The sequence below is a fragment of the Acinonyx jubatus genome, chromosome B2, assembly GCF_027475565.1.
Source record: "Acinonyx jubatus isolate Ajub_Pintada_27869175 chromosome B2, VMU_Ajub_asm_v1.0, whole genome shotgun sequence".
Lineage (NCBI taxonomy): Eukaryota > Metazoa > Chordata > Mammalia > Carnivora > Felidae > Acinonyx > Acinonyx jubatus.
In genome coordinates this window covers 71,448,021-71,471,731 of record NC_069385.1, presented here as the reverse complement: position 1 = coordinate 71,471,731, position 23,711 = coordinate 71,448,021, and the positions used below count along the sequence as shown (strand labels likewise).

The 23,711-nt window shown below is 34.9% G+C and overlaps 1 protein-coding gene across 1 annotated transcript in view; it reads right to left on the bottom strand.

Annotated features, from left to right (window-relative positions):
* Positions 1–23,711, bottom strand: part of RNGTT (RNA guanylyltransferase and 5'-phosphatase) — a 306,719-nt gene that overhangs the window by 127,793 nt on the left and 155,215 nt on the right. The window contains exon 13 of the mRNA XM_015069535.3: positions 6,552–6,652. Coding sequence (XP_014925021.1) covers positions 6,552–6,652 — 101 coding nt within the window. The remainder of the gene's footprint in view (positions 1–6,551; positions 6,653–23,711) is intronic.

The following is a 23,711-nucleotide window of genomic DNA, read 5'->3' as shown; positions in this document are numbered from 1 at the left end:
TGCTCTGCCCACCCCCCCCCCCACTCTCTCTCTCGAAAATAAATAAACATTAAAAAAAATTTTTTTAATTTAAAACATGAGTTTCCATAAAACTTACTTCAAAAACAATTGGGGCAATGGGCTCAACGCCTTGAAATTCACTGGCCTCACCTCCCACCTAGAAGCAGCTGGCTTAACAGAACAGTATAATGGTCAACTGAAAATTCAATTACAACACCAGTTAGGAGACCACATTTTAAAAGGATGGTTGTGGGCTCGGACTTTAAATCTGTGACCAAATATATGGTATCGTTTCTCCTTTAGCCAAAATACAGGAGTCAAAGACCATCCTTATCTCAATATGATTCCTAATTATCTACTCACAGAATTTTTGTTTTCCATCCCAGCAACTTTAATGTAGAAATTCTGGTTTGCAAATAAGAGTGCTTCTGTATCAAGGGACACAAGAATACCCCACTGAATTAGAAACTGAAACTGCTAGTTGACCATTTTGTGCTTATCATGTTATCTGAACCAACAAGCAAAAAGAGAGACAGACAGAGAGAGATGGATTACTCTGCTAGCTGATGTGACTGATTCTATTACCACAGACAAGCCAGATTGTTGCTACAGAAACCATTAGGAAGGGCTATGTCTGGAACCTAGGGTATTCTCTGGGGTTCTCCCTGTCCAACAGTAAAAGTTAATGGAAAACTGCATAAACAACAAAAAAAGGTAAGACCACTGAGGACCAGACCTATCAGGAATAAAGGTTTTGTGTCACCTCACCACATTTTTATGTTTTAGCCTAGATCATCTCAGAACAAAGGAAAAATGAAATGGACAGAGGAAAAAGAAAGCTTCAGCTATGGTCTTATGACCGGTGTCAAGACTGCCGATGCCGACTAACTTTACAGTTCAGTCATTAAGCAATAGTATTTGTATGGAATCATGACTGAATCTGAGGAGTGATTAACATCGCCCAGTGATAGACAGCATGACTGTCTCCTAGAAATGGGTAAATGATTAACTGGGAATTTGTGTCCCTGTACTGCGAAGGGACAGTAAGAATATATGCACCTCAAGTGAAAGAATACCATTTTTGCTGTTTTATGGAAATTCAAGCATGTGTAGAAGTGAATGGATGATAAGTAACTAAAGAAGTGGACTGAGGTAATATTAAGCTATCGTCACTTCACTTCAAACTCATTCTCTTTGCTCCAGTTTGTTGTATAATTCTTGGGGGCAGGGGGTAAAAGACTAAAGAAGAAAGAAGGGACCTATTCGCTCCTGTCTGCAGCAAAAGTTCTCTACCCTGGGGTGACAACTGATCCCAGTAGTACCAGTTGACTCCCCTGAAGTTTCTACCGCAGTCCTCAGATCAACTGCATTGGGCCTCCCCTGAAAACTCAGCACCTGCTAGCCAGTACTGTACATGTCTTCAGATGTCAAAATTTAGAGCCATAAGATATATCCTCCAAGATCTTGAGGCAACACCACCAGCAGCTGGCAGTGACCTTCTTATAAGCTCTCCAGGGCCTTCTCCAAGCTTTTCAGTTTTTTTTTAAATATTTCATTTTTTATTTTTAGAAAGAGAAAGCAGAGGAGAGGGGCACGGAGGCAGAGAGAGAGTGAGAGGGAGAGAGAGAGAGAGAGAGAGAGAGAGAGAGAAAATATGAATCGCAAGCAGGCTCCAGGTTCAGTGTGGAGCCCAATGCAGGGCTCAATCACTACCTGAGGACCATGACCGAAGCCAAAATCAAGAATCAGATGCTCAACTTACCGAGCCACCCAGGTGCCTCTAAGCTTTTCAGTTTTAATAATTCACCTCCATTCATTTGTTCCCCTTTGCATGGTAAGTGCTTCCTGCAGTTACTATCTCTTCAACATATTTTTGCCTTTTCAGTTCTTTAATAACTGATTACAATTCTTCATATTAAATCAATTCTGTTAAAATATTTGCTGTTTTTGTTTTTGACTATACCCAAATTGATATATCTATTAACATCACATAACTATATGTGAATATAAAATCAAACAACAAAGTTGGATGGTAGGTCTGAGTTCAGTTTCAAACCTTTAAGAAAATCTTATATCTCAACAGTCTGGACCAATTTATAAAAGACACTATTTAGAATGTTATTAGCAACTTTCCTAGAAACACATATGAAGATATAGATGTAGATCTCTCAAAAGATTTATACAATAAAAAAAAAAAAACACTGGATATTTCCAATCTTCCTATTATAGGTGATAACTCAATATAATTCTTATACACACACCTTTTTGTATTTTTATGTTTATATATACAATTCACCATTTGATATTTCTTGAGTGTTTATTATATTCAAGTCACCATGAACCACATAGGGGCGCCTGGGTGGCTCAGTCGGTTAAGTGTCCAACTGTTGATTTCGGCTCAGGTCATGATTTCCCGGTCTGTGGGACTGAGCCCTGAGCCCTCCTGCATTGGGCTCCCCACTGAGAGCACAGAGCCTGCTTGGGATTCCCTCTCTCCCTGCTCCTCCACACTCTCACTCACATTCTCTCTCTCTCTCAAAATAAATAAAAACTTTGAAGAAAGGAAATATGCGCTTTTAAATCAATTTTAATTAAAATAACAACAAACACTTAAATGCTTATCAGGTGCCATCTGTTCTAAAATATTTTACATATATTAGTTCATTTAATCCTTGTAAATCTCATGACTCCAATTTCTATTATATGAATGAGGAATATGAGGCACAGAAAAAAGGAGTGTGCTCAAGGTCACACAGCTAATAAGGATATTTAAACCCAGGCAGTCTAACTCTAGAATATGTGCTCTAAACTACAAGGCTATACAAATAATAAGCTTACTCCACTCACTATAAGTCATGGAGACTATACTCAAGAGTTAGCAGTTTCCAGAATATAGACTACCTTCATAATCCTAGCTTTTCACACAATAACCACGGTTTTTGGTTGCAGATAAATTAATATAAACCCACAATATTTTAAAAATAACATATAGCTCTCAGATGAAAATCTATATAGTGTGCCTATAAAGTTCAACACAATGTAAATAACTGAGATATAGAGAAATTATTTAGGTCATGATAAATCAAAGTTAATGCACCCCAAATTTTCAGAAATGATACTAAAAGGAGTTAAATAAAAAGCAAATTTTAGGTTTTAATTGCCATTAACAGGGCATTCAACATAATGCATTTTTCTATTTGTATTAAATTTCAATCTCATAAGAATCTATACTATACCCACTTTATTACAGCAGCTGGAGACATTTTCAAGGATTGGTACTTGTATTCTATCTTTTAAGACATTCTACTCCATTCTATGCTTTAGATTAGATGAGCTTTTAGATTTAAAAATACTTACAAGTACAATCAAGAAAAGAAATGAGCTTGTCTGATGGTATTTTAATATCTTAGTGTCACTTCATTGGTCACATGCTATGATTCTTACAATTTAGAGACCTAGCTATTCTCCTTTCAAACTATTACAGGCAGATTTCTTAAAATGCTCTCTAACATACTGCATCTAACATAAGCATTAGATACAAGCTCATTTATTTAGTGGAAACTGCTATAACACATAACATTCTTTATGTTAAAAACCCATATTACTCTGGCTAAGTGAATATTACATGTTTTATGTAACAGTTATCACACCGTTATTTCATATTAAATACCCTATTTTTGAAAACTGACACCCATGTTTTATAAATAAATTATGTACCTACACCAATGTAACTTCCATATTCCCATCATAAAATCACCTTCAATGCTGACATTTTGATGTTTTAAAAATGTACTAGGATCGGGGCGCCTGAATGACTCAGTCGGTTAAGTGTCCGACTTTGGCTCAGGTCATGATCTCGCCGTCCGTGAGTTTGAGCCCCACATCAGGCTCTGTGCTGACAGCTCAGAGCCTGGAGCCTGTTTCAGATTCTGTGTCTCCCTCTCTCTCTGACCCTCCCCCGTTCATGCTCTGTCTCTCTCTGTCTCAAAAATCAATAAACGTTAAAAAAAAAAAAAAAAAGATGCACTAGGATCAAAAGTAAATCCTTTTCTTTTTCGGTAAGAACACATTGAAAAATAGCTAAAATTTTAAAAGAACAAAATGTACATTAAAAAATACTAAGAACAAAGCAAAACTGGGATGACAAACTACTAAACTGAATTCCATTCTGCTGTATTCAAATGCAGTGGACAACTGCAAGGAAACAGTTGTTTCCTTGCTACTTAGAAAATGGACATTCTATATATGGCCTCATGTAGCTTTTTAAGTGCTAACAATTATGACCCATAAAAAGCAAAACAAAATAATTTTTCAAAACTCAAAAAAACATCAATAAAACACACACAAGGGTTTATACTCCTTAACTATGTATTATAAATATAGTATTAGACAAAATAGAAAATTAAGTAATAAAGCAACTTAAAATTTTTTATTTTACCTTTGTACTCATATTTCACGAGAACCATATTCATCTATGTCTTTTATGGGGAAAAAACGATGCAGGCAGCCTATCAGAATCAATCCCTCAGCTTCCACTGCTAGAAGTGAAGCAGTCTTCCAAAAGGCATTTCCGAAAAACATATCAGGCCTACACTTGGCTTGCAGGACTATCGACATACAGGTTCCAGAATTTACTGGCAACTCAGAATATCTGTACACCAGATACTTTGTCAGGAAGAATGATCTTGAATTTAATACTTATCAATACTTATCCAAAGATTTTATACATATAGTTTGGGGCAATTTCAAAAAATTGATTGATAAGATTTAATTATCAATATTAATAATTAATAGCATATTAATATAAAGCATTTTTATAATGTTGATTAACAACAAAAACAAAATGTTAATGATTAACATTAATTGGTATTGATGTTAATATTGTTTCCCAAGGATTAAATAAGAGAAATAATGTTTAGGTAAGTACTGATAAGAAGTAAACTCAAGGTTATCCTTTCTCACAAAGAATCTGGTGTACAGATATTCTGGGTTGCCATGTTATTTCTTTTATCTACTCTTTGATTATATATATATTCCATACAGTCCTATATATAGTCCTATAAATACATATATTCCATACCATCCTATAAATAGTTAAAAATCCATCTGTCCTTGGATAAACTCAGACCAATACAGAGTGAAATACTTCCAAGAAACAGTATTTGGGGCCCCAGATAATTGTTCTAACTAAACTATACTATATACTAAGTCACAAACTCTTATTTAAGGATGTAAAATATTAAATACCCTTATTTTATGAAAATTGACACTCATATCATTTATTACACTCCCTTTTTTTACTTAGGATTCACCACACTGCACAGTATCCTTCATCTAAAAATGCACAGTCTTGCGGCACCTGGGTGGCTCAGTCAGTTAAGTGTCCGACTTCAGCTCAGGTCATAATCTCACAGTTTGTGAGTTTGAGACCTGAGTCAGGATCTGTGCTGACAGCTCAGAGCCTGGAGCTTGCTTTGGACTCTGTGTCTCCCTCTCTCTCTGCCCCTCCCCTGCTCACACTCTGTCTCTCTCTCTCTCTCTCTCTCTCTCTCTCTCTCTCTCTCTCTCAAAAATAAATAAACATTTAAAAAAATAATACCAAGAGCACACTTTATACACTGTATGTTAGCCAATTTGACAATAAATTATATTTAGAAAGAAAGAAAGAAAGAAAGAAAGAAAGAAAGAAAGAAAGAAAGAAAGAAAGATGGGACTAACCACATTTCTTTAAAATAAATAAATTAATAATAATAAATAAATAAAAATGCACAGTCTCTTAAGAAACTTTATCTTCTGGAGTCTGGATTCATATAACTGATCCTTTGTTCCATTAGCTACAAAAAACAAATCTGTAGTTTACCTTTGGCAAGCAAAAAGGATTCCATAGCATGTATGGTAACCTTTTCATCCTTTTGTCACTGTTATTTACTTTATGATTTCCTTGATCAAACATTACTTACTTTGTTGTTATATATTTATTTAACATCATAAAAATTTGTGGAACAAGGTGAAATGAAACAAGGAATTCTAAAATAGCAACCAATAAAGTCATATAAGGAAGATTAACCAGTAAATGAAAAAAACACCTAATGAACATTATGAAAAATCTTACTGAAAATCAATTAAAACCTGACCCTAATAAACTTGCTATGTAAACGCAAGCATGAAGTAGTTTCTTTCAAAGTAAAAAGGGCTTACCTCAAAACATTTAGTTACAATAACAATGATCATATCTTACTTTTATAATTCACTTGACAGGATTACTTAAGTGAAATCTATTTTCACTTTTACAATTTAACAAAGTTCATTTTTTATATGAGAAATATCTGTACTTTTAAAGACCAAAATTAGTAAAGTTTAAAGGATGCTACAAAACATTACTAGCTCTAATAGCTGAAAATCAGATGCAGAGGTATTATACATACATTGTAAAATAAAGTATTTCACTTTTGCAGAGGGAGGGTAAAGTATATGTAAAATATCCAGTAAACAGTGAAGCCTTATACAAACAGTATTATTTCATGTAAAAATGGTGGGAAGTGTATACTTACCCTTCTCCTCCCATTCTTGTTATCTTTAGGCGAAAATCCACAGAATTCAAACTAGGAGGCTTCCATTTCAAAATATCATCACATCGACCAGGTTTATATTTCTAAAGTGAATTAAATGACAGTGATTAATAACAAGCTAAAAAATAAACATATCAACTACTTTTTATAGTATGCTTTGTATTTTCTTAAACTGCAATACAGCTGATATACAATGTTATATTAATTGCAGGTGTACGACGTAGAAGTCTGACAATTCTACACATTACACACTACTCACCACAGTAAGTGTATTCATCATCTGTTGCCACACAAAGTTATTACAATATTATTGCCTATGTTCCCTATGCTGTACATTTCATCCTCATTACTTATTTATTTTATAATTGGAAGTTTGTGACTCTTAATCCCTTTCAATTACTTCTTATTAAGCAAAACCACTACTTCTTTTCTAAATGTAAGTTTTATCTTAACTGATGAGCGAAGCTAGTTACTGACCTTTTTAGTGACAACCTTTCTCCTTTTCCTGCCAAAGTATGCAGACCCTTATTTGTGAAAGTCCATAAAAAGAATGAAACCTGTTATTCTCTCCAATCCTTCTAAAACTGGATAGGAAGTTTGATAGTTTAAAAAAACAAAAACAAAAACTGTTTTTTTTCTTGTTCAGCTTTACTGTGGCATAATTTACAATGAATAAAGTTAACCAGTGAATTTTAACGCATGGATTCAATCAACTTAAAAATTTCATAATTTGTGCTGCCTTTTGTGCCCTCTTTAAGGAATCTTTGCACATCCTAAGATTGCTACAATTTTCTTAGAAAATTTTACCATTTTAGCTGTTATTTGGGGGTATAAGACCCATCTGAGGTTAATTTATTTATATAGTATGAAGTAAGGGACTAGGTTCATTGGCATATGGATGTCAAATCAATACAGGGCCATTTGTTGAAAAGATTATCTTTCCTCCCTGAGTTGCCTTGGCACCCTTGTCAAAAATTAACCACTTACAGCTACAGGTATATGTCTATTCTCACTAATCTGTTACACTGAATAATAGGACTTTCCTCCCACTAACAGCACACTGTCTCAACTACTGTGACTTTATAATAATTTTGAAATCTAGTTGTGTAAGTCCTTAAACTTTGATCTTTTTCCAAACTCTCTTAGCTAATGTTTTATTTATATTTCCACATAAATTTGGGGCACCTGGGTGGCTCAGTTAAGTGTCCGACTTCGGCTCAGGTCATGATGTTGCAGTTCGTGGGTTTGAGCCCTGCATCAGGCTCTGTGCTGACAGCTCAGAGCCTGGAGCCTGCTTCAGATTCTGTGTCTCCCTCTCTCTCTGCCCTTCCCCCACTCACGCCCTGTCTCTCGCTCAAAAACAAATACACATTAAAAAATTTTTCCACATAAATTTTAAAATCAGCTTGTCAATTCCTATGAAAAATAAGTCTACTGGGATTTTAATTAATATTGCACTGAATCAAAAGGTCAATATAGGGAGATACGACATTTGAACAACACTGAAACTTCCAATTCATGAACATTGCAAATCTGTTTATTTAGGTCTTCCAAAATTTTTTTCAGCAATGTTTTCTGATTTTCAGTATATAAATCATAACACAATTTTTGTTAAATTCATTCCTAGTAATTTAATATCTTGGTAGGATTATCAATACAAAAAATCGGATGTGTTTCTATAACAAACAATCAAAAAAGGAAAGTAATTCCATTTATAGTAACATCTAAAAGAACAAAATACCTAGGAATAAATTTAACCAAGGAAGTGAATGATCGTATACTGAAAACCAGAACATTACTGAAAAAGTTAAAGAACTAAAAATGGGAAAACATTCCGTATTCATAGATAGTGTGATATTGTGATCTACAATAAGAAATAAACATTTGGTCTTTGTCCCATTTCTAGTACAAAACTCTAAAACCCTTGGAATTCCCTAAACAAGGCGAGCAATAGAGGTCTTTTGTCCTGTCAATTGAAGTAGATTTTGGAAAGCACTTAACATTGAAGGCTGGTTGCCAGAGCAGCCAACCAAGTGATTAGGGGGTAGGAATTTTCAGGGCCACTCCCCCAACTTCTGAGAAGGAAAGAAGGGCTAGAGATAAGATTCAACCACCAATGGCCACTGATTTAATCAGTTGGCCCTATCTAATGAGGCTTCCTTAAGAAAACTAAAAAAAGAGGGTTCGGAGAGCTTCCAGACTGGTGACCATGTGAAGACTCAGGAAGAGTGGCAAGCCTGGAAATGGCATGAAAACCCTGTGCCCCTTCCCCAGTCCTTGTCTATGCACTGATTCCATCCAGCAAATTAATCAAACCTGAGGGGGGGGTCATGGGAACCTCTGATTTATAGCCAGCTGGTCAGAAGTACAGGTGATAACCTGGGCTTGCAACTGGCATCTGAAGGTGGGTTGAGGAGGCAGCAGTGTTGTAGGACACAGCCCTCAATCTGTGGAATTTGACACTACCTCAAATTTGAGCTGAACTGTTGTACACCCAGCTGGTGTCCTAGAATTGCTTATTGATGTGGGGAACCCCCACATACACACTGGAATTGGCCTCAGAATACCAATGTAGGAAGGCTTACTATTGCTAAGATGTCAATACTACCAAAGCAATGTACAGATTTAATGCAATCCCTTTCAAAATTCCAACAGCCTTTTGTGCCTCAAATTCGTAAGGAATTACAAGAGACCCAGAAAAGCCAAAATAATCTTGAAAAGAGAACAAACAAAGTTGGAGGATTCACACATCCCAGTTTCAAAGCTTGGTACAAGGCTACTTGTAAACAGAGATACTGGCGTAAAAGTAGACATACAGACCCAACGGAAAAGAATTGAGAGTACAGAAATAAACCTATACATCAATAGCCAACTGATTTTTTTAAGAAGAATGCAAAGTCTGTTCAATGGGGAGAGAATATTCTCTTCAACAAATGATGCTGGGATAGCTAGATTTCCACATGTAATATAATGAAATTGGACTGCTTTGTCCCACCATATAAAAACTAAGTAAAACTGGACCAAGGACCTAAATATAACAACTAAAACCATACAACTCTTAAACAAAAGCATAGGGATAAATTTTTATAATCTTGGATTCTTAGGTATGATACCAAAAGCACAAGCAATAAAAGAAAAAATAGGTAAATTGGACTTCAAATTACAAAACTTCTGTGCATCCTAAGACATTATCAAGAAAGTAAAAAGACAGCTTACAAAATGGGGAAAATATGCAAATCATATACCTAATAAAGATTTAATACCTAAAATATATAAAGAATTCCTACAACTTAATAACCAAAGACAACCCAATTTAATACTGGCAAAGAATTTGAATAGACATTTCTACCCAGAACATATAAAATGTCCAATAAGCCCATAAGGAGATGCTTACTATCATTACCCATGAAAGAAATGCAAAGCAAAACCACAATGAGATACCTACTAGGGTGACTATCACCAGGGGAAATAACTAGTGTTGGAGAGGATAAAGAGAAATTAGAACCCACATACATTACTATAAGGAAGATAAAATGATGCAGCCACTAAAGATAACAGTTTGGTAGTTCCCCAAAAAGCTAAACACACATTTACCCTATGATTCAACAACCCCACTATTAGGTACACAGCCAAAAAACAAACAAACAAAAACAAACAAAAAACTGAAAACACAGCCCCAAAAAACTGAAAACAGGGACTCAAACAGATACTTATATGTGAATGTTCAGTGTAGCATTATTCACAGTAGTCAAAAGATGAAAACCTATGTTCCATCACTATAAGAATGGATAAACAAAATACGGTATGTATACTCGATGGAATATTATTCAGCCATAAAAAGGAATGGAATTCTAATGCATGCTACAAAAAGAATGAACCTCGAAAACACCATTACAAGTGAAATAAGCCAGACACAAAAGTATAAAAGTTGTATAACCCCACTTATAGGAAATATCCAGAGTAGGCAAATTCATGGCAACAGAAAGTAGATTAGAGGTACCAAGAGCTGGGGTGGGGAAAGGTGAGCTCTCACTTAATGGTTACAGAATTTCTGTTTGGGGTGATGTAAAAGTTTTGGAAATAGTAGAAATAGTTGTAGAACACTGTCCATGCAGTTAACGAGATTACAGGAAAAGTAAGTGTTTTAAATGTATTCTGGCAACACAGTAAGAAAATATTTTAGTTAAGTGAATTAAGAACTGATTATAAAGGAATGATCATTGTAAGCCTTGACAAATGGGTAATATTCATTTATGCAGACGTATAGCATGAAGTAAATACAAATAAAACACAGGAGTAGAAAAATATTAGGATCTACTGAAGGAGAGGCAAGTATGTCTACAGGGAGTGGAGCCATATTATGAGAAAGATATTCACTGGGATGGAAAAATTGCTAAGTGTTCTCATTACAAATATTTTTCTTAAATATAAAAGTCAAACTGCATTCTAACACAGTTTTAAAAATTAGAGAAAAACTGCAAAAACCCTAGTCACAGGATTAGTTATTTCAAACATAAGTCCAGGGGCACCTGGGTGGCTAAATTGGTTAAGCATTCGACTTCAGCTCAGGTCATGATCTCATGGTTCATGGGTTCGAGCTCTGCATCAGGCTCTGTGCTGACAGCTCAGAGACTGGAGTCTGCTTCAGATTCTGTGTCTCCCTCTCTCTCTGCCCTCCCCCACTCATGCTCTGTCTCTCTCTCCCTCTCCCTCTCTCTCAAAAATGAATAAACGTTAAAAAAAAAAACAAAAACTTCAAACCGAAGCCCATACAACATCAAATTTAGTAAAACTTACATTGTACTAACAAAGACAAACCATTGGAGCTGATATTAAAGATATTTTATCTGTAGCAAATTTAAAAATATATGCTATTTCCCCCAAGTCTTATGTTTAAACATGAATGAATATAAAATCAAATATATAATATTTCAGTGGAAGTTTCATCCATTTATTTGCCCTGAGAGATTCACTTAGGTAACATACATCTTTCAGAATGGTCACAAATAAATCTCTTTAGACTTATTGAATATAATATTTTTAAAAATGCCAAAACTGCAGAATTTTCAGTTGTCAACCCATTAATGAGAAGACTCTGATAAAATTTAGTCTTTTTTTCTAATAAAGCATACCTGACAGAAATGTCATCGGCCTTTTAGTGAGAGTGGTTCACTGTGGTAGTGAGGGGTAAAAAAAGAGCAAGGGAAGAAAGGAAAGTCAGCATCCATCTCAACCCCATTCACGACCTCAGCCAAGAGAATGTCAGACAAACCATCATTTACTTCTGTTCTCTATTTATGAGCATGAGTATGAGACTACTTAGAAACCAATACCAATCTAAGTTATTAAATGCAGGAAAGGTTAATTGTGTACAGTTTTAAAATATTTCATAACAGGTAGCTAATGACCAATTCTAAAAAGAATCTGAATATATAATGTTATTTGTATAATAAATATTAAATATCCTTCACATTCTTCTCTCCGGAAATCAAGAGCCAAACTTGAATCTAATGAGAAAACAGCATGTACTAATTCTGTTTTTACACAGCAATAATTCATAAACTTAAGTCATTCCTCATCTCCTTGCACACCAAACCATTTATATTCATTTGAAATATCAGACTTGATATTATTGGGAATTCAAAGCACCTTTATGAAAATTAATGAAATTCATATTAATAAATTTTAGAAAAATATGGTAGTTCTCAATTACTGAATGTAAATTCTACAATGACATAGATTCCATGAATAAAATGTATTTAAATACTTATTAGAATGTAAATTCTACTCCAGCAAAAATCGTATCTAATTCTGTGCCTACAAAACACCTAGTACAATGCTCAACAAATACTTAATAAAAATTTGCATTTTATTGTGCTAAACTTTTAAATTCATTACAAAATATTAGTCTCAGTACATTTAGGTTTACTTTTTAAATAGAATAATTTAGATTATGAAATGACTTAGATTAGCAGTATTTGTGAAAGATTAGGTGCATCAATCACTACCAAAAAAATCCTTTTTTCATGATCCCCAAAATGATAAGGGCAAAGATATTATATAATACAGGGACTTAGTCTTTTAAAATTAAATATTTATGAGTTACCCAACTTAAAATACAGAATCTTGCTGAACTATAAACATGGATACAAAAACTTTTTTTCAAGCTACAATTTTCAGTGTTTAATTAGGGAGTAATGCATTTTAATTTCATTAAATTCACCAGCATGTATCTAGATTTAAATAATTATTGAACCTATATTTAACTGATACGTATTTAGTTCTATAGAAATAAATCTGGTTTTAGCAGGTAAGCTGTGAAGTACAAACTTGGGGGTAGATTATGTCTGAATGCAATCACCGATATAACCCAAGATATCTATCATCCTCTTAAAGAAAAAATGTAATGGATACAAATTCAGGAACAGAGTAAAAGATGTTTGGGAAAGTATTTATCAAATGAGAACAGAACCTGGCGTAGAGGTAGAGGATGGCCATATGCCAAACAGAAGTCTCTAAAACAGGGATAAAATGAAATGGAAGCATAAGTGATATATTAGTTGGATAAAGCTGCAGTTCTCAGCTAGGGGTGATTCTCCCCCACTTTCCGCACCTCCATATTTGGCAATGCCTGCGTTTTTGGTTGTCACACTAAGGAGGGGTAGGGAGTGCTGCTGCCATCTAGTGGGCAGAGACCAGAGATGTTTTAAACCTAAAACCTGCAGGGCAGCTGCCCACAACAAAGAACTATACAGCCCAAAATGTCAGTGGTACCAAAGTTGAGAAACTCTAATGTAAAGGAAGCTGACAGTAATAACAGCAAAGAGGAGAAGACATTTATTTCCTTTTTGCCTCTACTAACTACTAACTTCATGATTTTAAGAAAGTTCAAAGTGGGACTTTATCTATCTTGCTTGTAAAAATGCAGGAATAGCATTGTTTGCCTAAAAAATGGTATCTAGACCAGAGATACCTAATACTATGCAGCCCTATGCTACTCTATGATTCCCACTAGTAAAATGTGAGCAGTTATGTTATCATATTCCATCTAGGCCCTACACTGAAACCTGAGGCATAATGCCTTCTTCACAAGGATCACACCCTGAAGCTAAGAAAGATCCCTGGCCTTACTATATTAATTTTATTTTGATTATTGTTCTAGCATTTAGTTTTAAGGAAAACAGAAGAAATCCTATCTGGTACTGCTACTGGATACAGGAGTAAAACAACTCCAGACTTAGTGACTTGGTTATTTGTCCATGTTTCGTGGAGAAGCAAATAGCAAATATCCATTGTACAAAATCAAGACATATAAATACCCTATATGGGAGAAAAGTCATTCAGTCAACACACAGTACTTAGAGTATGTGCCCAGTTATCATACTAGTTGGAGAAGATAGAAAGACTAACAAGATAGTGAGCTCAACCACAATGAGGCTTCTGAACTCGTCATTTGAGTGTAAAATTATTAGAGAATTGAAACAATTTCTTGGTTTATTCAGATTGGAAAAATTATCCAAAAATATTTTCAGATTACTATTTCTGCTCTCTTATTCACAAGTCTAATTAATTTCTTCTTGCTATTGTTGTAAACCTGTGGCTAATGAAACAATTTTTGAAAAAAAAATACAGTTATACAAAGACTTCTGAAACTTCAGCTTTAACTTCTGTATCTGGGCAGTTCCATAGAACTACAGTGATTTTAAAATGTAGCCAATAAGGAAAAGTGGGATAAAGGTGGGTTAAATTAAAATAGCCAATTAATATCAAGACCAGTTAATTGACCTGAATAAGAATACTAGAGAAATGAGCAGACCTGAAAACATGCAGTAAACTCCCTCTTTACAGATAAACAAAATGACAACCAGACTGGTTACAACTTGTCCAAAACACTCCCAAATTGAAGTAATGCAAAAATCTTCATACCATTAACAAAATAAAATGTATCATTTGTCCAAAAGCAAATGATGAAAGGTTGAAAAGGGTAGATTAAATGATCTCATGAGTTGAGATTATAAAACTGTTCCAAAGGAAACCAATTTTAAGTCAGTGGTTTTCTAATTACTCTAGTTTTGTGCAGGGGGATGAGTAGGAGGAGAAAGCAACTGGCAAGTGGCCTGGATAGTGGGGAAAAGACAGCTCAGAGAACCTAATAAACTTCTTCCGCATCTAACCATTTAGCTCAAACTACCCGTGAAAACCTACTAAGCCAAGTATCTAGATCTATCTTCAGCATGGGCCTAAATCTCCTAGGGCACCCTGATCCTCTCTCTGGGCCCACTAAAGTATCTCCACTCCTCCATCAGTCTGCACTCTCTCACCTCATACACTGTAATGTAATGTGCCACTATTTCAAGTTTCTCCATAGAATGCAGGTGCTTTATCCATTTTTATTATTTCTAAAACTCAGCAATGTATATGACATATAGTAAGCACCCAGTTTATTAGATGAAGGAATGAGCTAATACATTCCACAACTCCAGGTTAATACCCACTTAATACCTAAGATTATTGTCATATGGTAAAAAATTCCATTAGCTTTTAGACCTAGCAGACTCACAAAGTTTCTCCTTTTCTCTGGTAGACACAAGTCTAAATAAAAGCAGTCTACTGATAGATGATCAAATTCTAGATACAAGTAATACCTGCAGCCTAGTGACTTTTATACATCAACTAAGTTAACCACTTTTTTGCTAATTTATACTACACAATATCACTAAAATACTTTTCTATGCTTCTAGCATTGGTATGAAGAATTGCTAGGACACACAGTGCTCTCAGATGGAGGGCAGATAATTTAGTTAAAAAAGGCAACCGGAGTAATTTTGCCCTCCTGTCAAAACTTTAGTTTAAGAGAACAACTTAATTTCTTTATAAAATGGTGATTTAATAAATCTGGCTTTAAAACAACTCCAAGAGTCCCAATTATCTCAGGAAGCAAAGAAGCTCTCAAAAACTTCATAACAAAAATAATTTTATAATTTTATGTTACATTACTGAACATGGAAACACACACACACACATACTCCTTAAAAGAGAGATGACAGAAAGCAAAGAATAGCAAAGAAAACACATACACAGATAGAGGTATCACACAACAGGGCATGGTAGACAGGGAATGGAAAAAAAATCAATATATATTACTACATAGGCTTATTCTGCTTCATTAAAAACCATCAGAGAAACATTAACATTAAACATTTATCAGAGGTTTTAAAAAACTGTCTATTAAAGTCATATGGGGTAAATTTCAACATCAGAATCAATTTTGAATATACATTCTTCAAGTATCTATTCTCTGCCCTTTTTTACAGTTACTCACAGCATATAATCCACTCCTTTAAAGCTCCAAGTACACCCACAATAAAAGTGACCTCTAAATCTTCATCTGTAGTCCAAGCCAAGTGTTCGCTTGAGGTGTGGGGGCGGGGGGTGGGGTGCTGTCCTGTGCATCATAGAAGGTTTAGCAACATCCCTGGCCTCTGCTCACTGATACCAGCACCAACAACCACCTCCTTTCAGTTGTGCTAATGAAAAATGTCTCCAGACACTGTCATATGTCATCTAGTGAGTGAAATGGCCCCAGTTGAGAACCACTGGTCAGAGTATGCATTCACTCTTTTTCTTTTCTAGCAAATATCTATTGATCAACTAGAAGGTCTGTGTCAACCTCTGCTAGAGGCCAGAGAGATGAAGGTAATGTGGGTTTTCAGACAAATAAGCAATTAAAACAGATTGTGAGTTTTATGAAATGTGCAGTTCAGAGCTGTAACGGCAGGAAATAAGAAGATATAACATATAATCAAAACGATCGAGAAGCTTCCCAGAGGAAGTGAAATTTAAACAGAAGAGTTATAGGGGGGGTGCCTGGGTGGCTTGATCGGTTAAGCAACCGACTTCAGCTCAGGTCATGATCTCACAGCTAGCTCGTGGGTTCGAGCCCCGTGTCAGGCTCTGTGCTGACAGCTCAGAGCCTGGAGCCTGCCTTGGATTCTGTGTCTCCGTCTCCCTCTCTGCCCCACCCCACTCGTGCTCTGGCTCACTCACTCGCTCGTGCTCTCTCTCTCTCTCTCTAAAATAAATAAACATTAGGGGCGCCTGGGTGTCTCGGTTGGGTGTCCAACTTCGGCTCAGGTCATGAGCTCACTGTTTGTGGGCTCAAGCCCCGCATCAGGCTCTGTGCTCACAGCTCAGAGCCTAAAGCCTGCTTTGGATTCTGTGTCTCCCTCTCCTGCCCCTCCCCTGCTCATGCTCTGTCTCTCTCTGTCTCTCAAAAATAAATACACGTTAAAAAAAATTCTTTTTAATAAACATTAAAAAAATTTTTTTAAGCAGAGAGTTATAGGGAAAAAGAAGGAGTGTAAGCACAAACAAGAGAAAGTACAGCGAGACATTCAGAATGTATACAAAACACAGCACCTAATACTCACCCTCTGAGAACCTACTATGGTATAGGTACCAAAAATATCAATGTGAAGGAGATCAATGTGGCCTTTGCTTTCATGGTACTTATAATCCAGTTAGGAAAATATGAATTCTTAAAATAACTAAAAATCACAGTATGGTGTGAAATGCTTTGGAATCAACAAAAGTTCTGTGGTAGCTGGGGAGAGTCGCACTCACCTAGCTGGAACTGGCTTTCCCAAACAAGCAAAACACCTAATGTGACATTCAAAGGATGAATGGGAGTAATACAGGAAAGAAAAAAACAGTTTGAGGCAGAAGAAACAGCTTGTATAAATATGTGCTCATTATAGAATACTTCAGTTTGCAGCTTTTACAAAATCAACCGGTCTACCAGCAGAAAGAGCCACTAAAGTTATCACCGAAGTTCAACAAAAGGAAAATAAATTTTTTTTTTCATTCTAAATGGACAGAATGCATCCTTTCAAATACTTCCTTCTAAAATTCTGAATTGTCACAAGCATAAGAGATGGGAGATGTAAAAAATAAGCCCTATCTTGTTGCTGACCCCAGTATGTCCCCAGATGCTAAAATTAGAGCATTAACAAAATATACATTTAAAGATACAGAGGAACAAATTCTGAAAAGCAAAGTGCAAAATAACATGCTACCTTATGTTATTATGTATTAACATATGTGTAATTGAAATTGAAAAGTTAAATTAAAAACTAACAATAATAGATAACAAGAAGGGAGGACATGTGAGAGGGAGGCTTTCTTCTATGTATTATTATTTTTTTTTTACAACATGTTAAAATTTCTGTATTGTCTGGTTAAAAATTAAAAATATACCACTGTAAAACACAATTTTTAAAAAGTATCTGCCATTAACATTTCAACATTAAACCTAAGTTATCCATAAAAAAGAACTAACCTTAATTCATTGTGTTTAATATGTATCATTTATACGAACACTGATTTTGTACATTATATATTTACCTATTGGAATTCACTGATTCGTTCATTTTTGTTAAGTCCTTATTTATATTTATTTCCCCTTGCTCTGCTACCAATATGTCATCATTAGCAGTGTCTTTTAGTTGTACAATAACATTATTTATCTATATTCAACTGAGACTGATTACGAATTATTCACCTTTAGCTGTTTATTTTGTCAACAAAATTCAATGGAAGTGAAATATCTTATTTATTAAGAAAACTAGAAGAAAACAAAGCAAGCTAAGAATATTTTGCTGCGTTCTAAAAGTTGAAAAAGGAAAAAAATTAAAAATAAACAAGGTGTATTTTCTTTCTTGGCACTTCACTATCACAGTTCTTTGGAAATTATTATATTTTTCAGTAAAAAATAACACATTTTGAGAAAAGATAGAATGACACTTTTCCAGTCTGCCAGGAAACAGAGCCCTTCTTCAAATGAAGACCTATCAAAATATGCAAGCAAATGTCATGGCAACAGAAGCTCTCACCATGGTAACATCATCTCTGCTTCAGAGGAAAACCACTCTAATTCGTCATGTACTCCAAGACAAGGCATTAGACTAATTCCAATTTTCATTTTACAATCTATCCATAACATTCAATATACCTGGCAGTAGTAAAGGTTTAATAAAAACATTAATATTTCACAAGAAAGCAATATTAAAATCAAAGCTGACTCAATTTACATGCAAACTGATTAATGCCAGATACAAAATCAAGCTGACCCACCTTACAGAAAATCAAGATAGTGATGAAAACAAAAAAAAATTGTATCACGATAGCTTAAGAGTAAATACTCTTGACTCAATATGGGAACAATTATATGTTTAATATTCACAGTATAGCTGGTAGATAAAGAAAAGCCTTTTTTAAAAATAAAACAAAGAATTTTTATTATTTTTATTATTACTACTATTTTGCAATTCATTATATATTTGTTTTTATTTCCGTGATGGATTATTAATGGCACAAAAATTCTTACTTAGAAACATGAGTCTCCAGATGACAAAAGTAAAATCAAATATGAATTTTAAAAGGCTAGAAATTAATCAGTTACTACCATGAATAAAATTTTACTATGCTACGTAAATCATTAAAATCTTGTAAGAGCCAGTTAACAAGTATTATCAACTTTGTAAATTAAATTAAAAGATCTTATAGCCATCAAGTAAAATAATTTACTACCTATAGCATATTAAAATGCCAAGTCATTTTAAAATATTTATTTTTAGATGACAAACCACAAAAGGTTAGCAATTCAAACTGTCAATAAAATCATAAAACTGAAAACCTTGTATATGAGTCTAATAAAACCTAACTGGTTTATGGTATAGACTAATAATCAGATGATCACTTCAGTTTGATCAAAGTTTGAACCTGAAGCCTTAAAAATACATAGGTTTATATTAAAATAGCTAATTTTTTCTTTGAAGAAAATACCCATTTTCTCTCAAAATATTTAAATATTTTATCAAACAGCTTACATATGAAATTTTTAAAAACCATGTTCGTGAATAAAGTAATATAAGTAAGTCACCTTTAAGTAAAAATCAGTTATTTTTACATCAACAGCAAAGCACATGGGGAAACGAATAAGCAGCATGTGATAAAGAGAGTAAACTGCCTTCAAATCTAATTCTGGTCATTAAATTGAGAGTAAGGGAAAATCACTAGAGAGAAAGAAGATCACTCTAGATGCAACAAGAAAAAAAGACTGAAGGGAGACAAAGTGAATGTTGCAGGACCAGTCAGGATGCCACAGCAGCTGACCAGGCAAGAGGCAACAAATGGTAAGTCAGATTAGAGCCATGGTAGTGGTTATGGAGAGAAAAGGGAATAATTTATGAGATATTTAGGTGATAAAGCAGGAAGATTGGCAAGACTTGGACGTGGATTAGAGGGATGAAAGAGGGGAAGATGTCAAAGATGACATCTAGATTTCTCATTTAAGAAGCTGCATTTAAGTAAGTGGGGGTAGGAAATGCTGGGAAAGGAAAGGTGTTTACAGTTTGCATATTTGCTTGTTTCTGAAAAATTCAAAAGGCAGTATCAAGGTAGGCAATCAGATAAATATACATGGAGTGTAAACAGAAATTAAAGTCTGGCTTATAGGAAATAACTAACGCCATGAGTGCAGATGAGATTTCTAGGGAGAGAGTAGAGAATGAGAAAAAAATGAAGGTCCAGGACACTGAGCCTTGAGAAAGTCCAAACTTCAATGATTAGTAGAAAACGAAGAACTTGAATGAGATGGAGGAGAAACAGTATGACTAGAAGAAATTAGGAACATGTGGTGTCATAGAAGCCATGAGAGTACTTCCAAAAACAGTGCTGAAAAATAAAATGAGCTGAAAAATAATCTTGATTTTGCAATGAAGAGAGATTATCAAAAAAGCAAATGATTCAAATGATATTTACTAAGGCAAAGCCCTTTTAAAAATACAATCTTATCCAAAACTACAATATACAAAAGAAATAAGTCAGAGCTGCTGTGATGTAAACACAATGCTTACCTAGTAACCTATCCCTCCATGTGATCCCGAGGTAGTTCACAGAAAACAACAATTTTGGAAATTAGTGTTCTGAAACCATTGGGCTAATCTTGGAAGTATCTTTTCATCTCAGATTTTCTATAATTCTATAAACAATTTAATCTACTTTGTTTAAATTGAGGCTTTCACAATAATTAATGGCTGCTCTGTGTTTTAGTAAATATCAGATACTGGTGTATTCCTTTATAATCACAAAAAAATACTCTAAGCTCTATTTTCCTGAACACACCATTAATTAACTTTGCTTTCCTTTTTCTTATAAAAATAATAAACTACGTGAAACACAGAACATTAAATGAAATGGTAAGGAAACTTTCCTCTAAGCTGGTGCTGGGAACTTTGCCCTCAACAGAATCACCACTTTTATGGTATCTTTATCACTATTTTTCAGTATTTTCTCAAGATTCAAATATTTTCTCTTTTTTCTTCTTTTTAGCAGGAGTAACATTTTCTACCTTTTATTCAACTTGAATTCACTCACTGTAATTAATATAATAGAGCAGAATTAACTTTTTGCTAAGTTTTAAGTAACTAGCACCAAATAAATATAGGCCAAAGAGTTTTTTCACAAGTAAAAGCACCAGAATCCTCTCATCTTTCACCATTCATTTGCTTCTGGTATATTTCTGTAGTATCAGAGAAGGGATCAGAGGTTAAAAATCAAGCTCTGTCTACCCCAACCAGGACCGCCTCTCCACTTTACACAGACTCACTCAGATTGCTAGAATGGTCACTCAATCAGTTCTTTTCTTAATTTATTTGAATTGTTGGGTCAAGGGAGCCAAGAGATGCAACACCACACTGTGAGAAGTTTTGAAGATCTTCTGATAGATGTGGTGGACTGAACAGGTGCATTTATATCCACTTTGATTTGAAACCTCACTAAAGTAGGAGTTACAGAAAAGAGTTATCAACAGAAAAGGAAATACAGGAGAGAAGACAACAGCAGAAAACAACATGTCAATACATTTTTGAAAGACAGAAAGGAGCTGGAGAAGTTAGTAAGGCACAGAGCCCAGAAAACTGAATACTCAGTGCTTGCAGAGGAGGACACCAATGAAAGCAATTCATGCTACATGCCACGGTTCCCCAGAATGGATTAAATAACGTAGGAAACAGATAACCAAGAAGGCTGCCAAGGGGGACAGAACTGAAAATAAGGAGAATGGTTGAAAATCTTTATAAGGAACATTAAAGTCTCTAGTTCCCTCCTCCACCCTGGGCAAAAGGCAGGAGATAGATACCCTTATTCTGTGGAAAAAGTGAAGGACAGAAGCTCAGTCCAGAAGATTCAAGCATAACTGAAGAGGCAAACTGAAAGTTCAGCAAAGCTTACCTACTGAACCTTGGGCCCTCGCCCCTTTTATCTTCTCTTTTCCAAGAATGCTAACAGCCAAGCAAAGCAACCAAGAAAGACCCTGAAGTCTTGGTCTTTAAAGAGGCCAAAGAATTCCAGAAAAAAAGAACTATAGATTCTAAAATTTGGATAACTCCCAACAGGTTGTCAGCCAGAGCCCACCTTGGATCCTCTGTCCCCTTCTCAGTCTGCCCCTCCCCCACTCGTGCTCACTCACACCTGTGCGCGCGCGTGCTCTCTCTGAAACAAACATTAAAAATTTTTTAATAAAAGGTGAAAGATTTACACATATGGTTTCACTCATGTGGAATTTAAGAAACAAAGCAGATGAACACAGGAGAAGGGAAGGAAAAACAAAATAAAAACAGAGACGGAGGCAAACCACAAGACTCTTAAATATAGAGAACAAACTGAGGGTTGCTGGAGGGGTGGTGGGTGTGGGGATGGGCTAAATGGGTGATGGGCATTAAGGAGGGTACTTGTTGGGATGAGCACTATGTTATTTGTAAGTGATGAATCACTAAATTCTACTCCTGAAACCAATACTACACTATATGTAGTAGTAAATTCAACTAACTTGAACTTAAATTTTAAAAAATTTTTATTTAGATTTAAATTTACATGTATTTTAACATGATAATAAATACCATATTATATATATCACTATGACTATATACCACATTAATTTGCCATAAGTGCCCATCACTTACCCTGCCTGCACTTAATTATTAAAGCTGAGTTCATGAAAGTTTTTAGATTTCCCCAGAAGAAAAATGTAGAAATGTTGGCAAATTTTACATTAAAAATTAGTTCTTAGTCTGATTAAGGTTCCTAAATTCTCATTCAGAACTTGCTTTAAATAGCCCATTGAAGGTAATTTACAAATCATACAAGGGCAGAATAAAAATTTATATTACGTATTAGCGTCTACAGCTATTAGATGGAAATACTGTATCAAGCTAGATAACTGTGGAAGGTTGAAAAATAGCCCCAAAGATAATTGGGAAAGTTGTTTATCCAAGTTTTTTTTAATGTTTATTCATTTATTTTTGAGAGAGAGAGAGAGAGAAAGCAGGGAAGGGACAGAGAGAGGGGGGAAACGAAGAGTCCAAAGCAGGCTCCAAGCTCCGAGTTGTCAGCGCAGAGCCCAATGCAGGGCTCGAACCCACAAACTGCGAAATCATACCTGGGCCCAAGTCAGAGACTTACCTGACTGAGCCTCCCAACCACCCTGATCCAAATGATATCTATACCATAAATAGAAAATGGTATTGCTTACCCCTAATAAGTAGTCCTAAAATTAGCTATGATGAATATGAATCAGGGATACTAAGTTATCCCTGACAATATATTGCCTTTAAATAGTGGAAAACCAGACCCACACTTATTTGATTGAAAAGGGAAAGATTAGCAAGCCTTAGATATTAAAAACTAGAAATAAATAGACTTTATAAACAGAGTAAATAAAAACTGGAATGGGATTGAATTTCTCATTGTGTGATGCAATGTCATTTAATACTCCATCTCTGGACGATTTAAAATCACATCTCCCACCACTGGAAACTACAACTGTGTGTAATCAATTCTGCTCTTACCTCTTTACACAGAAAACTTAGAGCTGCTGAAAAGGAAAATTAAGGTCTTTCCTTTGGATATGCAATAGCAATCACAAAAAGGCCATTTTACTTGGTAAAGACAAGGAACTTGATGACAACACATAAGCACAGTGGTTTCAATACCAAAGAATTAGGCAAAAGAAAAAATGTAAGTATTCTTTCTTTGAAAGCAGTGAAAAGAAATCATAAGAGTCATGAATTATTAGAAAAATAG